Source organism: Oryzias latipes, chromosome 6, assembly GCF_053564925.1.
Source record: "Oryzias latipes strain Hd-rR chromosome 6, Olatipes_Hd-rR_3.1".
Lineage (NCBI taxonomy): Eukaryota > Metazoa > Chordata > Actinopteri > Beloniformes > Adrianichthyidae > Oryzias > Oryzias latipes.
Window position 1 is genome coordinate 28,651,893 of NC_136242.1, and position 23,034 is coordinate 28,674,926.

Genomic DNA, 23,034 nt, shown 5'->3' on the forward strand with positions numbered 1-23,034 from the left:
CAGAATCATTGATTTGAAGATGTTTCTCTGAATGTGAACAACAGTCAGTCTATGAACCTCACAGCTGTAAATCTGCCGATGTGTTCATTTTCTGCTGTTCTTTGCTTTGTATTAAGTCTATCAGTAACTCTGTGTTCTGCCGTCCCCCGTCACCTCACCTCAGCTCATAACGTAAGATCAACAAAGGCAGACTGAGCCTGTGACACCCAATGATACTCCATCTCAGGCTAAGGTATTACCTTCATCCAACCTCTCCAATGGCCTCATCTGCTTATGGATTCACTTGAGTAGCCTGCTACCTTCCCCTCAGTGGCGGTTTTTGATATGGGCGATGTGGGCGGTCGCCCAGGGCGGCACTTCATAGGGGGCGACATTTGGTTACAATGTCCTGCTATATTCAAAGAGGCAACTTTGCGCTTTTAATTTGAAATTGCTTCAGCTGCTGACACTTAATACTTTAATTTTTGACACATCAGACACTTAATAATGTCTTGATCCTGTTTCCTCTTCACACTTAAGGCCTGTTCACACCGGGACGAATTTCGCCGGCGATTTTCGCCGACGTTTAACGCCTCGTGACTAAACAAAGGGCAACAATGTGAGTGTGCACACCGAGGCGAAAAAACGCCAAGCGCCAAAGCGTCAAAAAAAAAAAACGCCTCGGGTTCGTTTTTTTTTCTCGACGCGTCGCGTCGAAATCTATTCGACCAATGAGAATGGCGCTTTGGACACGTGTCTGGAGCTTCTGAAGTTACAGTAAAACACAACTCGGGGGCGCTCAAACACAAAACTGCCTTGCTGAGCACACATACCAGCGAAGAAGTTAGACGCCAAGTAGCGTCTACACTGCCGCGAAGAAATAATGACGGACATTCTTAAATATCCCCTTACCAAGTACCAGTTGGAGCTACTGATGCTTGAAATATTCATGTTTTCTTTGTATGATTCTGACAAGCGCGTAAATACTTGCTCTCTTTTTCTGAGTGAAAAGCGACTTTAAGAATCGTAAAGTTGCGCAGCGCCACCTTGTGTACAGGAGTATTTCTGTTTACATTAAGCGCCATCTAATGTCAGGGAAGGAAATTGCATGTTCGCTTGGCTCATCGTCAGCGAAAATCGCCTGGGTGTGAACACAAAAGACGTGGCGAAAAAAGCTGGCGAATAACGCCTGGCGAATATTCGTCCCGGTGTGTACGGGCCTTTATGGTGCAAAAAATAAAAATAAAAAAAAGATTAAATAACTTAGAGTGAAACAACGTAAAACAGGCACATGAAAAAGAATTAGGCAGAACAAACACCCATGCTCAACCAAATTTCGACAAAAGCAGGCAATGGGGATTATTTCCCACAATTACTTGCTCCGACACAGCAGACCCGACGCGCACGTAACCACCGCCCTCTGCTGTAAGACGCTTGCGGCCACACCTCTTTGCGGTAGTCTTTGGAACATAAGTCAAAAAACTCGAGAGGGGGGCGCAACTCGCCGGTGGCTGGCTGAATCACACTAACAGGTGATTGGGAGTCTTTTTCTATCTGACAATCAACTCTGAGCCGCAGCTGTGCCTCCCGCCATAGAGACGGAGCCGCGTGTGTCAGAGGAAAGGGGAGGGGGAGGGGTTGTTACGGGGGGAGAAGGGAGGAAGCACCCAGGCGCAGAGAGCGAGAGAGGAGGCAGGAGGTTGCAGGGGAACGGGAGCTTTAATAAACAAAACTAAGGACACAAAACCAAAACCACTGCAGACGGCAGGCTAGAAACTCGAAACACTAAACACTCGAAACGGGGAGAGCAGACTAACATACTGACTAACATACTATGGACCAGCCCAGGAGGAAGGGAATGACAAGACTTAAATACATACAGACAACCAAGACACAGGTGAACACAATCAGGAAGGATGGGGAACCAAAGTAAAGATAGCACAAGGGGTTAAACCAGCAGATAATTGCCTCCTCTGATAAGATGCTAGAAATTAACTTTGTATGTTAAACAACTACTGCATTTTTTCAGTCTTGAGCTGCTATAATGTATCATAAACAGTCTGGCCATAGCAGATCTGTTGTTTCCATTTAAATGGAATCTAGAATCAGTGTTTTTCTTCAGGTTGTGTTCTTTTGTCTTTTCTTAAACTTCTGTTCCAAAGGGGATTTTGTCCACAACCTTTACCTTGTCCACTAAAATAAATTAATTTAATATACATGAACATACCGTCACAAAAGTGTCATAAGAAGTATCTGGTTCAGAACTTTTAGTAAAAGTGTCTGAAAATAGGAGAATCCAAGAATCGTATTTATTCTCCAAAAGTTGATTAATTTAGTTTAAAAAGTGAGACCAAAATATTATAGTTCATGAAACACTGATGTTTCATGTTTTCTTTCATTGTTAAGCTACGTTCACACCACCCTCGACAACGCACCCTCAAGCGATCAAACGAGTGTAGATGCAGGTTTCGGAGAGTTATAAAACTCATTTTCATGCATCACTATGCAAGTTTCCGCGACATCTATTAGGCTCTACATACAAAACACGCAGCCATTGAACGCCCGTTGAGTTAAACCAGGTTCAACTTTGACCAATCAGGGACTCTTATTTGGTAGTGACAAATGGAAGACATCCCCTTAATTCACAGAAATGCCAACTATTTGAACATTGATCATGGAGAAGAAATTATAATTGTGGTTTAAGCCCGACTACAAAAAGAAGACATCAAGTCTTTTATATATTGGATTAAAGCTCTGAAAGAAAAAAGCTTGAAACAATAACAGGCAGACGTCTGGATCAAAATGGAGCTGGTTTATTAGCTCAGCTAAAAGTCCACAAAGCCAAATCAGGGTCAGGCAGGCAGGAGTTGATAACGGGTATAAGATCATCCAAGGAGACAGGGGTAGTCAAGATCCAGGCGAGAGTTAGGCAGAGGACACCGTGGACAGGTCGCCAGTCTGTCACATGGCCACAATCACACACCCATGACTCACATTCACACCTAGAGACAGTTTAGAGTAACCAATTCATCTATGAAGCATGTTTTTGGACGGTGGGAGGAAGCCGGAGTCCCCACAGAAAACCCACGCATGCACTGGGGAGAACATGCAAACTCCATACAGAAATTTCAACTGAGAAGTATGAACAAGTACTTGGCTGGGGCTTTTTAGCATTAACTACAGCATCAGAGCAGCTTGGCATAAAGATAAGGCTCTGATTCTGCTGACAGGAAGTGCTGGTGGGCCTCCTGTTTTACCTTCCTTTTTACAACTGACCCTCTTTGTAGATGATCAATTGCAGAGTTAACATACCCTTAAACTGGGAGTTGGTGCTTTTGGCTTTGAGGGCGTGTGTCTGGTAACTGTTTGCCCCTCTGGGATAAACAAAGTTGTCCGAATTTGAACTGGGAAGTCCAGCATCTTAAGAATTTGTTAACACCAGCTGACATGCAGTTTACTGGACACAGTGTTGGATATGGCAACAATTTTCTGTGGTGGCAGGTTTATTGCAAAAATGGAAATAACAAAATATCACAAACATAAACTTAAGGAGAGAAAAAGCATAACAACAGTCACCAGATCTTAAGCCAATATGTCACCTTTGCGATGGAACGGGAGATTGGCATCAAAGATGTGCAGTTGACAAATCTGCATTAACTGCGTGATACTATCATGTCAATATGGACCAAACCCTCTGAGGTAGGTTTCCAGTACCTTATTGAATCTATGCCACCACCGATTAAGGCAGTTCTGAAGGTAAAAATGGGTCCACGGTGTATCTTGTAAAGTGGCTGGTGAGTGTACTTTTGAAAGAATCTGCACGAAAGATCATAGTTTGCGCAAGTGAACATGTTTACAGAAATGTGTGGTGAGTGACAGCACAGAAGTGGAGCATATTCCTCTGATGTAAAGCTCGTCATTACTGCAGTCCACTATAGGGGTGGAGACCCTGCAGTTTTGTGGCCGTTCATGACCAGAGAAGAGGCTGAGTTTACATCAAGTTCAAAGGTCACAGGGGAAAACAGCAGAAAGAAACTGCTGATCGGGTCTTTTCCTTGTCTGGATGTCAGTCAGACACTACCCGTCTTCCTTTTCTCTGTCCATCCGTCTCCATCTGGCTGCAGTTAGAGGGCAAGAGGGCAGAAGGGAGTTTGGCAGTGAGGATGTGTGAGTGTGCGCTCAGGGCAGCTGTAAATAACAGCGTCCACATTTCCATAGAGCTGAAAATATAATGCTGCATCAGGTCCAACTGTCAGCTCTCTCCTGACATTGAGGAGGCTGCAGCAGGGAGGTGAGACTGGAGAGGGAAGGGAGGAGACTTCAAACACACACACACACACTTTGTTTGGCTGGCGATGACTTGCTGCAGACAATTATGTCTCCTTCGCTCAAACACAATTGAATTACGGCTGGAGGACAAGGCCTCTGGACAGCTCCACTGCAGAGAGGGAAATCAAAACACACCCACACGTTTGTTTCTCTATCGCTGTGGGGACTCCAGCTTTCCTGCCACCTGCTGTAACCTTAACCAGAAATTATGTCAAACACAACATGATCAAACCGTGGAGGCTAAAATCAAGCCTCGACTCTGAAAGAAAAAAAGGCTCTGCAGCTCACTATCTTTGAATTTTGCGTGGATAATGTCGTCTCTTTGGCTTTAATATGTAGTCACTTCCGCCAAACATTGAGGAGGGTCTTAGAATGCTTTCAACTTAGAATAACCTCTTAATCTGGTTCAAATTGGCATCTTCATAATCCAGGTCAGTAAACTGGTGAGAATCAAAGAAAGACCAGACTGATCCGTGTTAATGTACCCTTCCAAAAGAAGGGTCTCCCTTTCCCTGCAGGTGAACCTTGATTGTCTAATTACAGTGTGGATGAACAAAGGGTCTTCCTGGTTTCAGAACTGCTGTCATTTATCATTTGTATGGTGGAATAAATGTTAATGTAGGCTGAACTAAAGCTCATTGGAAAGTTCTGCCTACTTTACTTTATTCAGTGATATTCTTGTTTTTTTTATCTTTGAATCATTACAGCACCTGCATTTTTATTTTTCTTCTTTACCTGCTCCATTGTTTATTTATCACTGTTCTTAGAACAATCTTTCACTCCGCTTTTTCCGATCACTACATCTTTCTGGACTTCAGATAGGTTCCTGGCCTTTCCGGTGTTCACAAGGACTCAAGGTCCTGCAACCTAAAAACTGAAGCCCACATCATCACTGCTCCACTGCCGTGTTTGACAGTTGGTAAGAGACGTTTCTGGTTAAACAGTTCCCCTTTCTCCTGTGCTTTAAGACCTTTTACTATAATCTCCTCTGACTCAAGTGTTTTTATTTTCGCCATCAGCTTTTACAGTTGTTTTTAAAGAAAAACTATTGTTCTTTTCGTCCATTCTTTTTCACGGAAACACTTCCTTCTTGATGATGGTAAAGATAGCAGCAGAAAATAGTTTGTATTCTAATGACAAACCTTTAAATTATCAATGTTGTGTATAATATGAACACTAGGAGAGACGGTGAACCTAATTCTTCCCTGGAAATTACAAATCTTTCCAAACTGAAAAGGCGTGAGATTAGACAGGAAGACCTTTTACTACAACTGTGCAACAAAAACCCTCTTATGGATTTATTAAAAACAACCTTTGCTAGAATAAATGTAAAAAAAATGAAAGAAAATTCCAAGCTTGAGCTAAAACATACAAAAAAGAAGAGTGTGATGGAAATGGGGAGTAAACCTGAACACAAGAGGCTGGAGGGGAACAACAGAACAAAAAAATAAAAAGAATCAGAAGAAAAAAAAGGCCAGGGAAGACGGGAAGAAGCAGGAGGACGGAGGAGATAATGTTTGTGTTTGCTTGTTATTTTAGTGATAATTTTCCCCCTGGAGCTCATTAAACTCTGAAGAGAAATGATCCACAAAACCTTAAAAACCAACCGAGTGGAGGAGATCCAGGCAGATGAGAGGGAGGAAACGTCTGAGCGAAACCAGAACCAAAAATAAACCCAGAAGAAGGAGGAGAGGGGTTTAGAGCGAAGACGGAAAGGAGGACAAAGGCAGGGAGAAGAAAAGAAGCAAATTGACTGGATTTATGGAAACAAAACAAACACACAGCATCACACATAGAAACACGTGTTTGTTCTTACCGAACAAAGAATTTCCAGTCTGGACTTGTTTTAGGTTTAAGAAAAATAAAAGTACCGTTTAATTTTATTGATTTCTTCAGAGCAAATAAATAAATAAAAAAACAGTAGATAAATGGATTTGAATGATAAATCAAAGAATAGTTTAGTCGTCTAAATATTTTCATAACTGTACAGTGAAATAATATCAATAATAATAATAATAATATCACTTTTATATATATGTAAAGTCTTAGCTTTTTAGCCACACTTTGATTTGACCCAAAACAAAAAGAAGAAGCAAGTTTTTAATCAGAAGAGCAGAATGTCAGCCTCAGATTTCCACACAATCACTATTAGGTTTCATTTAGTCTTTTTTCTTTTATAGAACACTCAAGTACGGAAATACAGATATTATAATCATCAATCAGGTTCAGTACTAGTATTACCATTATTATCATCATAGAATAGAAACAGTGGCTTAGATTTTCATATGTTTATATATCCACGGTGCGTGTCTTCCAACAAACACACACAGACATTTATATAGAAATACATGTATTTGTACATAGATGTGTGTGTGTTTGTGTGTAAGGTTTGTGGTTGAAGGGTTCAGTGTCCACAGTCCATCATGAAAAAAAGCGCGTAAGGATTCGCAGGTCGGAGTCAGACGAGTACAGCAGCAGGTAAATACAGACGTGGAGGGAGGAGCGGTGGAAAAGAGGGACGAGAAAAAGATGTGATGAACCATAAAAGGGGAGGGGGGGTGCACAGGAAGATGAAGGATGACAAAAGCAAAAGAGCAAAAGCACTTCCTGTTTTATGAGCATCGGAAAAAATGCTTTGCATTGAACAGAACAAAGAAACAGAAATCATGAATAAAGAAATTCAAATCTGGTCTGAAGCTCCTGCTTCTGTTTACAGTCCAAACATGAGTATTTGTATTTGGAAATCCAAAGTTTTTCTTTCTATTGAGTCTTTTTGCTCTCAATAGCTGAAGTTTATTTTAAAAATGAAGTAGAAAGGTGTATTTTAACCGTTTACCTTTTTTTTTTTTTTCAACAATGGCCTTATTTTGCTCTACTTCCAACTTTCAACTTCTTTTTTGCCATTTTGTCTGTAAATATTATCTGTTCCAGCTTTAACAACACCAACATTTTTAAGGTTTCGTTTTCTGCACAATTTGATAAAGCATTAGCATTTAACATGGTAATTAAGCATTTCTTTCTTCTGCTGTTTTAGACTATTTTCAGATACATTTACTATTCTGATCAGGTTTTATTTTTTAGTGTTTAACTGTCATCTTTTTCTGTTGATTTGTGTTTCCTTCAGGTTTGCATTTGGGATCAAATGTCTTTAATTTGCACGTTGCTCGTTTTGAGTCCCCCATATTTAAAAATGCTGAAAAATGTCCCTGCTGTTGTTAGCAACTGTCTTTATTGACCCTTTTTTCTTCTCTGAGCATCGTTTAACACCGTTGAGCTCTCAGTAGCCTGTGTTACATTCGCTTTAGCTACGTTTTCTCGTATCTGCTTCAGCAGCAGCCTTATTGATATTTTGCACCTGTCTGATTTACCAAATGTTTTTCTTACACCTTCTACTAGTCTTGTATTTCATTTACCTTTTGTTTTTAATATTTCTAAATTTTTGCAATAGTTCAGACATTTATATTTTTTTAATGTTTGTGTCTGATTTCTTTAGGTTAGCCTTTATCATCAAATGTATCTTCATTTAGCTTCCTCTAAGCTATCTAACATTGCAGTACTGAGATTGTACTTGACATTGTCTGACTGTCCGGTACAATGTTTCAGCAACCTCTCAGGTGATTACCAATGTGATTACCCAATTTAGCCTTTAGCATTCTACTGATATGCTAATAGTTATCTTTTTCAAGGGTTTTAAAATCGATTTTAATAAAAGAAAACAGAGAGTGAATTGGCTGACCTACTTCTTTTATGTAGAATTAAAGATTGTGTAACCTTGAAGTCATCCTTGTGTGTCCAGGTGTGTGAAGGCGGAGCTTTTCTCAAATCAACACTTTCTTTGGAGTCCATCACTAAGGCGGATTCTTTGTCATCTTTGATGCAATTGGCTTCTTGGATGTAGGTGTTAAACCTGGATCCATCTGTTCATAGGCTGGAGATAAAGTTAGCAACTAGAAAGGGGGAAAAAACTGAACTGAAGGTTGTTTGGACATCTAATTGCTAAATCAGTCAATTAATAATTCTTCTTAAGTCATATTTAAGCAAAAAACATTGTTTTTACAATGTTCTAAAACAAACCCTCCTATTTTAAAGTGTCTTTTTTTTAACAAAAGCGTTAGATTTTGGTTTTTTTTACCATATTCTTAGCTGTGCTGGATCCTAAAATGCAAACTCATTTATGCAAGAATCCTTCTGTTTACGCCTGCTTTCAATTTGATTCATTTAGGCCACAGTTTCTTTTTTTACTTTAATTTCTTGAAAACGCAAAAAACGGATGAACCTGAAGTTTACAGCAGCAAGTTTTGAGATCAGAGTTTCATATTTTCTGATTAATAAAGGTAATTTGGGCAAAAATAAAAAGGATTTAAAACAAGTAGAAGGAAAAAAAGACAACAAAATGGGCACAGAGAACAAGATAAAGTTCATGGTAAAACATTCTTCGAAGCTGATGGCTGAATGAGTGGATGAACGAGTGCAGTGGAGGGACGGATGGTTGGACTTTTGGGAAACTCTGGGACAAACAAATCAGCAGAGAATAAAAAAAGTTTCGGCTGTCCAAAAGCTGCAGTCAAGCCAGAGGGAAAACAGAGGGAGGAAAAGGAAGGATGAGCGTGAAGGAGGTGAAGAAGGTGGCTGCAATCGCTCTGTTTACCCCGAAAAACATCTCATCTTTTCAGCTCCTTCGCCGTCTGCAGAAGTTTGTTGTCCTTTTTCTTCCTCCTCCATCTCATCCATGTCCTTGTTTCTTTTCCCTCGTCTTCGTTGAACTTTCCATCTTCCTCCTGTTCTCCTCTACATTGGGAACACCAGGAAGCCGGAGAAGGTGGAGTATTTCCATCCTCCCATTAGGTTTCCTCTCTCCAGTTTGAGGTAGGCCCGGTCACCCTTCTCCATCTGGATCAGGACGCCGTTGCTGGCGGCCTCACGCGTCACGTCCTGGTCGCCCGCAAATGCAGAAATCACCGGCCAGCCGTTGTGCATCAGACTCACCTGGACAAAGAGGAGAAGAAAGGTTTATTTCCTGCTTCTGTGGAGGATTTGAACAACAAGTTTGCGCCTGATTGGACAGAGCATTTCAGCTGGGAAAAACAGAAGCTGCAGTCAGCGCCGAGTCCCCAAATAGTTTTCATTGCTCTTCCTTTGAGCAGCAACACAAACACTCCAGTGGTTTGATTCCCTTCTTCCCCTTCACCCAAATGAAAACAGAGTTCGGAGCAACATATGGAGGAAGCCCTTTTTCTACGGGATCAAACCCTCATGTGAGCGGAATGAAAACCGACGAGGGCCTGAGCTTCCTCTGCCGTTCAAGTTTCAAACACCACTTCTGAGTCACAGAAAGATGTCATAAAATAAAAGAACCGTTGGTCCGAACGGCAAACCCATCATGTTTTATGTAAAGGCAGAAGAAACCCTAAAAAGACAGAGTCTCCATCCTGAAACATCGTTCATACGTATTTAATTGTTCTGTACATATTGTACATTTTAATAATAGAGATGTGAGTTACAGTATTTTTATTTTATTTTATTTTATCTTCACCACTCCAAGGCTGCTACACTTTCATTGTATCACCTTGTACAATGACAATTAAAGGATTCTGATTCTAAACTCTTACCCTGAAGAAGTTGGTGTGTAAATTCACCCCCAGGAACATTCACAGATTCACAGCCGGTGAATTTGGACGAGGCAAAATGCCGTATATTTGTCACAGAGAAGTTTCCGTCTCGCGAAGAAATACGACAAATTTACTGTGTTCTAATTATTCATATCCATTGTATGCATTTCCAGTACAAGCTGCGTGCGGTCTTGAGAATGCGACACGGCCGCCCGCCGGAGGATGTTGTGTTCGGGAGGGGGGCGATAGAGTCACCGCGACTCTTGCTGCTTCATCACCGCGGTGATCAAAAATCCCACACCGTCACAGCTCTACTCCAGAGCGGTTTAATAAAGTATCAACCACCGTTCTTCTGGGGGAAACCTTTTATTACTGTTCTCATTCACTCCTAACACCAAACATGAACGCACCCCCAACACTTGTGCACGCTCTCACTCACTCTTGTGCTGCTCGCGCTCATTCCTCTTACACATGCAACGCACTGACACACATACACATAGTCATTCTACAACACCTATATAGTTAGTTCGTTAGTTAGATAATTAGTTGTTAAATAATATTGCGTTGTAAACATTAATTGTATTCATTTGCGACGCGGCCGCTGGGGATTTTGTGTTTGGCGGCAGCAGGGGGGGTGGTTAACCGCGACACCACAACTCCTGCTGCTTCATCACTGCAGTGATCAAAAGTCCCACACCGTCACAGCTCTAGCATTATCTCCTCCCCCTGCAAAAGAGTGCAGACGCTTTTTTCCCTGCTCCTGCTGCTTCCTGCTTTATTTGCTTTTTAATCATTTAATTAATCATTTCTAATCATTTTACTTCTTCCACACATCCTGGAATATCAGACTGGTCATCCTTTTTTGTGACTTCCACCTATATAAATCAATATTTTTGACAAGCCAGCGACATGTCCGGAAGAGAAAGAAAAACAAACTCCCACTGTGAACGCTGTCGGATCTACCAACAAGAAATAAAAGAGCTACAAACAAGGATATTTACTTTGGAAACTGAAAATGGACTTCACAAGACCCTTCCAGTAACATCGGGTGGTAAGAAGCCTGCTCTTACCACAAACGAGAAGAACAGTGACATAGACCTGAGTGATGTTGTGTCCTTTCCGAAACTTTGTGCGGAGGAACTCTGTGTTAAGCCAAAGCGTAAAGATGACAGAACATCCGAAATAAAGCTCACAAACAGATTTTTACCCCTAACACAATGTGATATTGAAGAACACAGTGAAATTGGACCACAGAGAAGGAGTCATAATGTTGGAAACAAAGCACAGGCAGAAAGAAAATCTGTGCCAAACGTCAAGGTCAGAGATACGCTGCTGCTTGGAGATGGCGCTATCAGTGGAGTCAGCCACAGAAGAATGCAAACTTTATGTTGCCCAAGTTCTACTGTTCCAGTGATTACAGGACTCTTATCTAAAGTCTTGTACCAAGGAGTCAAACGAATAATCATCCATGTAGGTGCTGTCGATATCAGAAAAGAACAGTTCGAACGTCTGAAAAAGGACTTCATGAAGTTATTTGAAGAGATTGACAAAGTAGAGGTTGAAGCATTCATCAGTGGACCTCTTCCTAACATCGATGGGGTGTCACTCAAGTTCAGCCGTCTGTTTCAGCTGAACAATTGGCTCTCCAGAGAGTGTGCTTCCAGAGGATTGCATTACATTGAGAACTTCAATACATTCTGGAAGCGAAAGGACCTATTCATGGGAAGAGGCCCACACCTGAACAGAGGTGGAGCAAGAGAGTTAGTGAAGAACCTCCTCCACGCTCTGGGGCATAGAGGCCAAGGCCCTGAAAAGGCAGTAAGGAAGGACCGAGCCAGTGTCCCAGGAACCACAGCACAACGGCAACAACAACTACCTCCACCACCTACGGTCAAAGACTTTGATCCGGCAGCACCAGCACCAAAACCACCTCCATCTAAAGACTCAGCTCCACCAGCATTACAGCAACCATCTCCATCTAAGGACTCACCTGCACCAGCACCACAACAACTACCGCCAGCTAAGGACCCAGCTGCAGAACCACAACAACAACCACCAGATTTGGCCCCAGAAATTCCACCATCTGACCAGCTGTGGGCGCCCCCTGCTACATCTACTCCCAGTGAAGAATCACTTTCCTTTTCGTCCCCCCCACTTTCACCCATGGCCCTACCTAGCCATTTTGATAGCCTCATTAAGTCAGGAATTAAGATGGCTCCCCTAACACCTGTGAGCCTCACACCACACAGGAGCTCTCCTACCCCTCCAGCGCCCCCTCCTTATCCTTCACCCAAAGTCCCTCCAACACGGCCTTCATCCAAACCCCCTCCAACACGCCCCCTCCGTCGTTCACCCAAATCCCGTCCAGCTCCCGCTCCTCCCGGTCCATCACCCAAACTACCCTCAACTCGACCTCTCCTGCGCGCCTCTAGAGGTGCTATTCCCCGGAGCTAGGATGAAACGGGCCCCCAGTGTCCTAGGAAAGGTTATGTCAAACTGGGGCCCTGTGATGAACAGCTTCCTTCTGGTGCTATACCTGTAGTTGCACCACGTAGAATGCAAAAAAGGGCAGTTAGATTGTCCAATCAAAGAAATCTAGTTCACATCCCTTGCAAGAAGATTTTGACCAGTCCCAAGGTGTCATGATTTGAACTTGTTGTCTTGTTTTTGGTCCTTGTTCTGTCTTGTTTCTGTTTCCTGTTTTATTTTGAAAGTCTCCTGTCTTGTCTGGTTTCTTCAGTTTTACTTCCTTTGGTCCCCATCTGCCCTGATCGTGTTCACCTGTGTCTTGTCTGCCCTGTCTGTATTTAAGTCTTGTCTCTGCCTTCCTCCTGTGTTGGTCCATTAGTTATTCCTGTCCTGGTTGTCCTTGTCATGCCATGTTCCTCGTGTCTTGTTCCACGCCACAACTCTGATCCTCATGCCTCCACCTCTGCGTCTGGGTCCAACCGGCTCTCGAGCCACCCTGCACCATGACAGAATGGACCAACCATACTTTCTGGACCCAGCAGAGCGGGACATGAAGCTACTAGAGGCCTACTGCCAGGAAGCCGAGCGTACGAGGTCTTACTGGGTTTTTGACCAGGCCCAGTTTGCCTCGTATGCCTGGAGTGGGAGCCACCTGGACTTCACAGGGAGCCGTCTCGCCATGAGGGGGGGTCGTCGTCGCCGTCGTCCCCGCCGTCCCCTTCAACCTCCCCTTCCTGTTCCGGAGGTGGTCCGGCACGCACCACAACCCCTTCCAGTGGTGGTCCCGGATGCCCTCCAGCCCCTTCATGTTCCGGAGGTGGTCCCGGACGCACCACAACCCGCTCCAGTGGTGGTTATGGACGCACCCCGACCCGTCCCGGCTCCCAGGGGGTTGCCGCCTGCACCCCGACCCGTCCCGGCTCCCAGGGGGTTGCCGCCTGCACCCCGACCCGTCCCGGCTCCCAGGGGGTTGCCGCCTGCACCCCGACCCGTCCCGGCTTCCAGGGGGTTGCCGCCTGCACCCCGACCCGTCCCGGCTTCCAGGGGGTTGCCGCCTGCACCCCGACCCGTCCCGGCTTCCAGGGGGGTGCCGCCTGCGCCCCGACCCGTCCCGGCTTCCAGGGGGGTTCCGCCGGAACCCCGACCGGTCCCCACTTCCGGCTCCACGCCTGACCCGCCTGAGCTCGGCTCCACGCCTGACCCGCCTGAGCTCGGCTCCACGCCTGACCCGCCTGAGCTCGGCTCCACGCCTGACCCGCCTGAGCTCGGCTCCACGCCTGACCCGCCAGAGCCTGACTGCTGGCCCGACCCGCCAGAGCCTGACTGCTGGCCCGACCCGCCAGAGCCTGACTGCTGGCCCGACCCGCCAGAGCCTGACTGCTGGCCCGACCCGCCAGAGCCTGACTGCTGGCCCGACCCGCCAGAGCCTGACTGCTGGCCCGACCCGCCAGAGCCTGACTGCTGGCCCGACATGCCTGACGACTCCACGCCTGACGACTCCACGCCTGACGACTCCACGCCTGACGACTCCACGCCTGACGACTCCACGCCTGACGACTCCACGCCTGACGACTCCACGCCGGACCTGCCTCGCCGGACCGCTCGGCCCCCCGGCCGTCCTCCGGACCTGCCTCGCCGGACCGCTCGGCCCCCCGGCCGTCCTCCGGACCTGCCTCGCCGGACCGCTCGGCCCCCCGGCCGTCCTCCGGACCTGCCTCGCCGGACGGCGCGGACCCCCGGCCGTCCTCCGGACCTGCCTCGCCGGACGGCTCGGCCCCCCGGCCGTCCTCCGGACCTGCCTCGCCGGACGGCGCGGACCCCCGGCCGTCCTCTGGACTCTTGTGCCCGTCGAGGTTTATCCTCCGGGGCCCCCCCCTCATGTGACTTGTGGAACCTCGGAGCGGTTCCTTGAGGGGGGGGTACTGTCATGATTTGAACTTGTTGTCTTGTTTTTGGTCCTTGTTCTGTCTTGTTTCTGTTTCCTGTTTTATTTTGAAAGTCTCCTGTCTTGTCTGGTTTCTTCAGTTTTACTTCCTTTGGTCCCCATCTGCCCTGATCGTGTTCACCTGTGTCTTGTCTGCCCTGTCTGTATTTAAGTCTTGTCTCTGCCTTCCTCCTGTGTTGGTCCATTAGTTATTCCTGTCCTGGTTGTCCTTGTCATGCCATGTTCCTCGTGTCTTGTTCCACGCCACAACTCTGATCCTCATGCCTCCACCTCTGCGTCTGGGTCCAACCGGCTCTCGAGCCACCCTGCACCATGACACAAGGAAACTAAGCTCAAACTTGCTGCACTCAATGTCAGATCTTTATGCAACAAATCATTTTTAATCAATAATCTTATCTCTTCTTTTAATCTTGATTTTATGTTATTAACTGAAACATGGCTTGACAAAAACACAGGAAACATAGTTCTAGTCGAATCAACTCCCCCCAACTACAAACATGAATCGGAAATACGAGAAAATAAAAAGGGTGGAGGCGTTTCTGCACTGTTTAGAGATAATATTGCAACCCGCAGACTATCATTTGGTGTGTTTTCATCATTTGAGTATGTGTCCTTTAAGATTGAGTTAAAACAAACTCCTCCCTTACTCTGCATAGTTATGTACAAACCTCCTCAGCACAGCCAAAGTTTTATTGATGATTTCACTGAAATGCTCTCAGTTGTGTGCACAGACTTTGATGGTCTAGTCATTACAGGTGATTTTAATGTTCATGTTGATAATGTCAATGACAGAAATGCAAAAGAGCTCAATGCTGTCCTTGAAACCTTTGGTCTAATTCAGCATGTGAGTTGCCCCACCCACAGCAGAGGGCACACTCTGGACCTGCTCATCACAAGGGGGGTTATTATTTACAATGTCAGTGTGGTTGATGTCGCCCTCTCTGATCATTTCTGTGTATTCTTTGACCTGTCTGTTGCTCCCAAACCACCGCCTGGCCCTGCAGTTGTCCAGGGGAGACAAATAAATGAGAGCACTAGGGCACAGTTTGTAGAAATGATAAACCCTGAAAACGTCTCTGGTGCCAATGTTGATGAAATGCTGAATTCTGTTACTTCTAGCATCTTGAATGTTCTGGATGCCATTGCCCCTATGAAAGTTAAATTGAGAAAACATAGACAGAAAGCTCCCTGGAGGAATGATGATCTAGTCAGGGCACACAAACAACAGTGCCGCAGAGCCGAGCGAAAGTGGTGCAACTCAAAACTCGAGGTTCATTATGGAATATATAAGGCGGAGTTGTACGCTTACAACCAGATCTTATGCAGAACAAGGGAAAGGTACTTCTCTGAAATAATTGGAAGTTGCAGCAGCAACTCTCGTATCCTGTTCACAACAGTTAACAGATTAACTAACCCTCCAACCCAGCTACCAATAGAACTGGTTTGTACACCCAAATGTACTGAGTTTGCTGTATTTTTCAATGACAAGGTTCAGGGCATTAAAAAAGCCATCAACTCCACAACACATATAACTATCCAACGGCCACCTACTCACTCTAAACTGACTCACTTTGTACCTGTCACTGACCAAATTGTCCAAGAGACCATCACCCGTCTGAGCTCGTCTACATGCTGCCTTGATGTGTTACCCACTAGATTTCTAAAGTCTGTCTTGAACAGTGTGTTGCCATCAATTACTCAAATAGTTAACATGTCTTTTCAATCTGGAATATTTCCAGAGGCCTTAAAAACTGCAGTCATTAAACCCCTCCTGAAAAAGAGCGGTCTTGATCCCACTGTACTGAATAATTACAGACCTATCTCTAATCTGCCATTTTTAGGAAAAGTCCTTGAAAAAGTTGTCTACCAACAGCTCACTGACTTTCTCTTATTAAACAATTCGTTTGATGTTTTCCAGTCAGGTTTTAGACCCCATCATAGCACAGAAACTGCTCTTATCAAGGTAACCAATGACATCCGCCTGAACACTGATGATGGAAAAGTCTCTGTCTTAATCCTGCTAGACCTGAGTGCTGCCTTTGATACTGTTGATCATGGGATCCTTTTGCACAGACTCCAAGACTGGGTTGGCATCTCTGGATCTGCCCTAAGTTGGCTCAAGTCTTATCTGGAAGACAGGAAATATTTTGTTGAAATTGGGAGTTGTGTCTCAGACTACATGGGCTTGAATTGTGGTGTGCCCCAGGGATCGATCCTGGGACCCCTTCTGTTCAACCTCTACATGCTGCCACTAGGGCAGTTAATACGCAGTAATAACATTTCTTATCACAACTATGCAGATGATACTCAGATCTATGTGTCACTGACAACAGGTGAATATGGGCCGGTGGATTCACTCAGCCACTGCCTCCAACAGATCAGTGCGTGGATGCAGAACAACTTTCTCCAGCTAAACTCAGACAAGACCGAAGTTATTGTTTTTGGCCCACAGAAACAAAGAGAAATTGTCAGCAGCTACCTTCATTCTCTGTCTCTTAAACCCTCAAATCAAGTCAGAAATCTAGGGGTAATCATGGACTCTGACCTGAACTTTAACAGCCATATCAAATCAGTAACATCAGCGGCATTTTACCACCTGAAAAACATTGCCAAAATCAAAAACATAATCTCAAAGCGAGACCTGGAGATACTTATTCATGCATTTGTCTCCAGTAGGTTAGACTACTGTAACGGCCTGCTCACCGGCCTCTCCAAACGAGCTGTAAAACAGCTTCAGTACATCCAGAATGCTGCTGCTCGAGTCCTGACCAAAACCAGGAAGTATGATCACATTAGTCCTGTGCTCAGGTCTTTGCACTGGCTCCCTGTACATCAAAGAATAGACTTCAAAGCAGCTCTGCTTGTGTACAAGTCTCTCCATGGCCGAGCACCAAAGTACATCTCTGACATGTTAGTGCCATATGAACCATCTCGTACTCTGAGGACCTCAGGGGCCGGCCTCCTGTTGATTCCCAGAGTCAGAACTAAACAAGGGGAATCAGCGTTTCAATATTCTGCAGCTAAAATCTGGAACAGCCTCCCTGAAGGCGTAAGACAGGCCTCTTCTGTGTTCATGTTCAAATCTAGACTTAAAACATTTCTGTTTAGCCGTGTATATGACTGAAAGGTCCTATCTGCACTTTTCTTTCCTTCCTTTCTTTTTAAATCTTTTTTTTTTTTTTTTTCTTTTCTTTTAAAGTAAATTTTATGTTGATTATTTCTATGATGTATTGTGATTTTAATGCATTTTTCTGTTTTGTGAAGCACCTTGAATTACTTTGTGTACGAATTGTGCTATACAAATAAACTTGCCTTGCCTTGCCTTATCTACAGGTGACGTCACACCTGCTTTGTCCAGTGATATATGGCTATGGCTCAACCAGACCTGCAGCCTTTTTAAAACCCTGATGCCAGTAAATGTCAGACGGTATAAAGTCAGAGTCCCCTTTACATAAAGGTTAGTTGTTTAAACTGCCTTTATTTTATTTCAAGCACAGCATACTGTCACCTAACAGAGGAACCCGTCTGATTGGGCCTCTGCACTGCCAAGAGGTTGACACTGCTGATTCACAATAATGACTGTTTACAACCGATACCCGATATTTTCCTGCCTCTTGTAGCCCATACCGATACTCAACAGATATTTTTTTAAGTACTTCAGAAAAAAATATTAGTAAGTAAAGTAACAGCGAATGGCTTTTATGTATTCAACACATTTGCTGAACTAGTTTTACCTGCAAATATATTGAGCAACAGATTGTACAAACACTTTATAAGCCTTTTCAGTCTGCCATACATCTGTGAACAGAGAAAGTGCATTTCAATGGTCAGAACAAATACTTAGACTTTAACTTAAATAGGAAAGTAACAAGTACATTTTTCAATACATATAATGCCCGATATAATAACGTGCAAAATAAATAATTTAATCTTAAAGTGCAAAAAATATTGCTTTGATTGAAACTGAAGTGCAAAATAATAACTATAAAGTTTTTAACTGATGTGCAAATAAATGGTTGCTCATAGAAATAAACTTTTCAAAAACATAGGCATCAAAGCATTTTACAAACCAGAAAGACAAAAAGAAATAAACCAACACAAGTGCATTTGTTTTTTTGTTTTTAACTGTGGTTGGATCAACAGGAGTAGCATCTCTGCTTTCTGACAGGTTAGCTGTTGATTTTTTCATCCGGCACATTTGCAGCAAAGAAAACAATCGCTCACCATCAATGCTAGTGCAAGGCGCCGACAGCTATTTCCGTGCAAGCCCCGCAGTTTGTTTTTTTTCCAGAATAAGCGCTGGCACTAGCAAAGACAGCAGCTTCATATTCCTTCCACACATCGAGGTGGTGAATTTTTTAATAGCTTGTGAAATTTGTGGTGTTAAAGCTTGACCTTTTTTTTTGCTCTTCATGGCACTTCTGTTGAACAAATTTTGCGAACAACGAGGGAGTTGTCGGTCTCAGACACGGTGAAATAGGCCCACACGGGCGAGTGCTGCGAATGTTGCAGACAGAGCCCTCTAGCGCAGGCGCTGAGACGTGACGTCACGTACACGCTTCAGAAGCTGTGTAGCTGTTTACCTGTGCTGACACAAGTACATACAGAGTGGTGAGTGAGGAAGCGACGGCAGTTTAAGCTTTTAGTTATCGGTCAATTTTATCAGCTATTTTTTTTCCTTATCGGAATTATCGACATGACGTCACACTGTCCACTATCGGCCAATAATTATCGATAACCGATTATATTGTGCAACCCTAGTTGACACCAATCAAATGCAGCGGAAAGGTTCCATTACTGCCTTGTAAGGTCCGCTTCAAGAAACCCTGCTGTGCGTTTGGTCTTTTACAAGAATCTTTCAGACTAAACAGCCTCTTTAGTGCAGCAGAGCAGAGAACTCTGGGTTTTAATGTTCACTCGTTCACAACCGAGCTCCAAATCTGCCGAAAATATTTCTGCTTGTCCCGAAAACCCGTCACTGTAAAATTGTCACTAACTAGTAAGAGGACAGCCATAAACATCCCATAATTATGCACTTATCCTCCTCGTTGTGCCCGTCGCTCAGTGCATGTGTGTGTGGGCAGGAGATTGAGAGGCTGTCAGAGTGGAGAGCCCGGTTTTCCTCTTAACAGCTAACTGAACGTGGACATGAGTGCGTGTTTGCTGGAAACACTCACACTCCACCTGAATTATTTATTCAGGCAAAATGGAAACAGCACAGGTCAGTGCAAATGTGACACCTTCACAATTTAGCTCATTTAACTGTTTAATGTTGACATTTACTCTGGATGCATGCCTCCATATTTGTAAGCATCACCATCTATTTATCTCAGCAGCATCATGCTAACATCAGCATAAACCATTAACCTTCTGTTCAAGACAATTTGTTGCGTTAACAATTAGCTTTAAACAAAACATTTCCAGATGTTCAGGCAAAAACTTGAGTGTCTTTGCAGACAAACATAAGGAAAACAAGAAAACCTTAAACTTTGGGTGAGAATCTAAAATAATTCAATTCTTTTATCATACAGAAATATTGTTTTCCTTTAAATTTAACTCGGCAGGACTTACAAAAACAAGGCAGTCACCAACTTGGGTATTTACTGTTGAGTAATGGGGGATTACCGTTAATTAATGGTGGATAAAACCACAACTTAAACTGCAAACATTTTGTACTGAAGCACATATGGTGAAAAATCTAAGATAAACTCATTTCTTATAATAGTAGCACTTATTCACATGTGCTTTAATGAAACCAGCTGATAATTGCTTCACATACAGAATATCGATTGGTAAATTAGGTTCATTTGGCAGTAAGTAGTAAATGGCGAATGGCTTATCCTCATATAGCGCTTTTCTACCTTCCAAAGGCCCAAAGCGCTTTACAGTCACCATTCACCCATTCACACACACATCCACACACTCATGGTGGCTCACTGCCAAACACTGGCGCCAACCCTATAACCACATGGAGCAATTTGGGGTTCAGTGTCTTGCCCAAAGAGACTCCGATACATGGGCGGGCAGGACGGGAATTAGGCCTGCAATCTTCCAATCACAGGTCGACTACAAATTGTAGGTAACAACACTGGAAGAATACTTCAGGATTAAATAATATGATCAGTACAGCGTTCAGTGATATGAAGGCAGTTTGTGATCTGACTGACTGTTTTACCAATTATGTCACCAACACCGACTTGCATCAGCCTGAATTTCCCACAAAAGTGCTTTACAGCCCAACAAGTCCCTACAGAACATAAGGAAATACTATAAGCTTCAAACTCATGCATGTATTTATATGTATACTCTACATCAGGGGTGGGCAATTGTTTTAACTCGCGGGCCATATAGGGTTCTAAAATTGGATAGAAGGGCCGGACCAGGAGCAGATGCGTGAAGTAATAAAGAAATAACATGGAATCTGGATGAAAACATTTGGATTTTAAAAAAGAGAATTTTAGAGTTTTTAGGTCTTTAGAGCCAATTGCACCAACGGCTTGATGTATCTCATGTAAAACTTAGAGATATACTGCGTTCATGTGGTGTTTGAATGATCGGAAGAATAAAAAACAACAAATCTTCCAACACCACACGGATGCTAGAGCAGCACCAAACTTTTTTTGTGAGGGCCACAATAACTCCTTTTCTTTAAAACTTTAAACTTCTTTTGTCTTTCTTTTATTGTGAAGCCCTTTGGTACTTTAAAGGAGTTGTAAAGTGCTGTATGAATAAAGTTTGATTCATTTATGATCCTTTTCATAAAATAAATAACACTATTTATGAAATAAAACAATGACCAAGTAACACTATGATTTCCAAAGACAAAAAAAATCAGGAAAAATATACTGATACATTAAAAAAAAGAATAATAATAATAAATAGTTGCTACTCTCCCGTCATAATCCCGCTGAGACTTTGAGGGCAGCAGCTCCTCACACGTCTCAGTTTGCACTAAAACTGAGCAGCTGTGTCCTGCACGTCTGTTTCTCATCCAGTAATGCATGTCTTCTGCTGCAGCTAAGCATATATCTGCGTTCCCTCTTCACCAGTACAGAGATCCCATGTTTATCGCAGGAGTTACGTCCTTAAAATAACCGTGATCTGTGAAATGATTACAGACGTTAATGGCAGTAAAAGTCCTCACTGCCTAAACACACTTTTCTCAGACAGACATGAACATTTTTACTTTTTTCTCTTGTTTAAAACGAAAATAAAGATCTGATCGCGATCAAAGATTTCTGCAGATCTGAAGAGCTCCGCGTTTCTGTACAGGAGACCCGGCACGGAGACTGATTGACAAGGTCTCCAGCCAATCAGGACACAGAACAGGTGTGCCGTTTAAAAAATGCAGCATAATCGCTCTAAAAGAATGAGCGAAACCGGAAAAGATGAACTGCGACGTAGTAAGGGAAGACTGTCTTCTGTTTATTAGACGGGGATTTTAGATGGTTTTAGGTCGAACACAGACTGCAGAACGGTGGAGTAAAATGTCACGTTCTATGCGGGTCTCAATCGTGTAGCCAGATTAAAAAAAACAAAAACATGGGTCTCTAATATTGTTTAGTGGGCTGGACCAAACATGGATCCTGCCCCCGGGCCGTAGTTTGCCCACACCTGCTGTACATAAAGTTCAATAACTCTAACCTTTCCTATAGTAGCCCTGGCATTTGTTGAAGAAAACTATTTTGATGAACCGGCGTTTTAAAAAGACCAGCGCGTAAGGGGGACTGTTGTCTATCTGCTGCAACATGTCTTCAAATCTAGTATTTATTGGAAAGACTCCATTAGAGACAGGTCTCTATTAGAAAAGTATACGGTACACACTAAGACTCATGAGATTTCGTTTTTATCTTTTTTATCATGCCTGCAAGGAATATTTTCATCTTTTTGGTACATGGTAAACAAAAGAAAAGAGTACAAATTGCTACCTACTGTGCGGATCTATGCTTAAGAAACCAGGTTAGGGTAGGTAATGTGAGCACTAGGGAGAAAACAGACTTGTTGGGAAAAAAAAGAGTGTGTTAAAATGAATCAAAACCAAGACCAAACTTAACGCAAACTTGAACAAAGTGAATGTTGCAGTTACTTTAAAATGCATTTTAAAACCCAAATAAAAATGAGATAAAGCCTGGTTACACAAACCTTTTCCATCTTTTTCATTTTTATTTCTGTTTTATTCTTTTTCATTCAGTTGAACTGTTGAGTTGAGCAGAGCATACTCTGGTCAATGGGGCGTCCCAATTTAAGCTTTTTTAACCATCCAGAACTCTGTGGTTGACGACAGAGATGATGTGTTCAATGTGTGTTTGTCATTGATAAGGACAGATGGTGTGTGTATTAGGGATGCGACTTTCCCCACATTTTAGTTCAAACTTCAATTACTGGGTCACAGATTTTTATGATTTGTGTATTACAAAACAACAACAAAAAACTACAAATTAAGAACAATATTATTTTTAATTTGCAAATATACAAGTAAGAATGAAGAGAACCCTTTCAGGTGGCTCACACTAAACCCTTAGCGTCATGTATTAAAACAATAAATAGTAAATCCTTCTTAAATTTAGCACAATAAGTGTTTGACACTTTCAATGTAAACATACTGGTGTGCAGTCATGATGCAACGATTTACACATGATTTGGTTCAGTGGTGAAACATACAGTTTGGTTTTAAACCAGGAATTGTGGCATCCCTAGTGTGTA

General features: G+C 43.3%; 1 protein-coding gene across 1 annotated transcript in view; it reads right to left on the reverse strand.

Annotated features, from left to right (window-relative positions):
• Positions 1-6,152: 6,152 nt before the first annotated feature.
• cbln1 (cerebellin 1 precursor) overlaps positions 6,153-23,034 on the reverse strand; it is a 35,595-nt gene continuing 18,713 nt past the window's right edge. Inside the window, exon 3 of the mRNA XM_004069759.5 lies at positions 6,153-9,294. Within this exon, the coding sequence (XP_004069807.1) occupies positions 9,097-9,294 (198 nt within the window). The 3' untranslated portion in view covers positions 6,153-9,096. The remainder of the gene's footprint in view (positions 9,295-23,034) is intronic.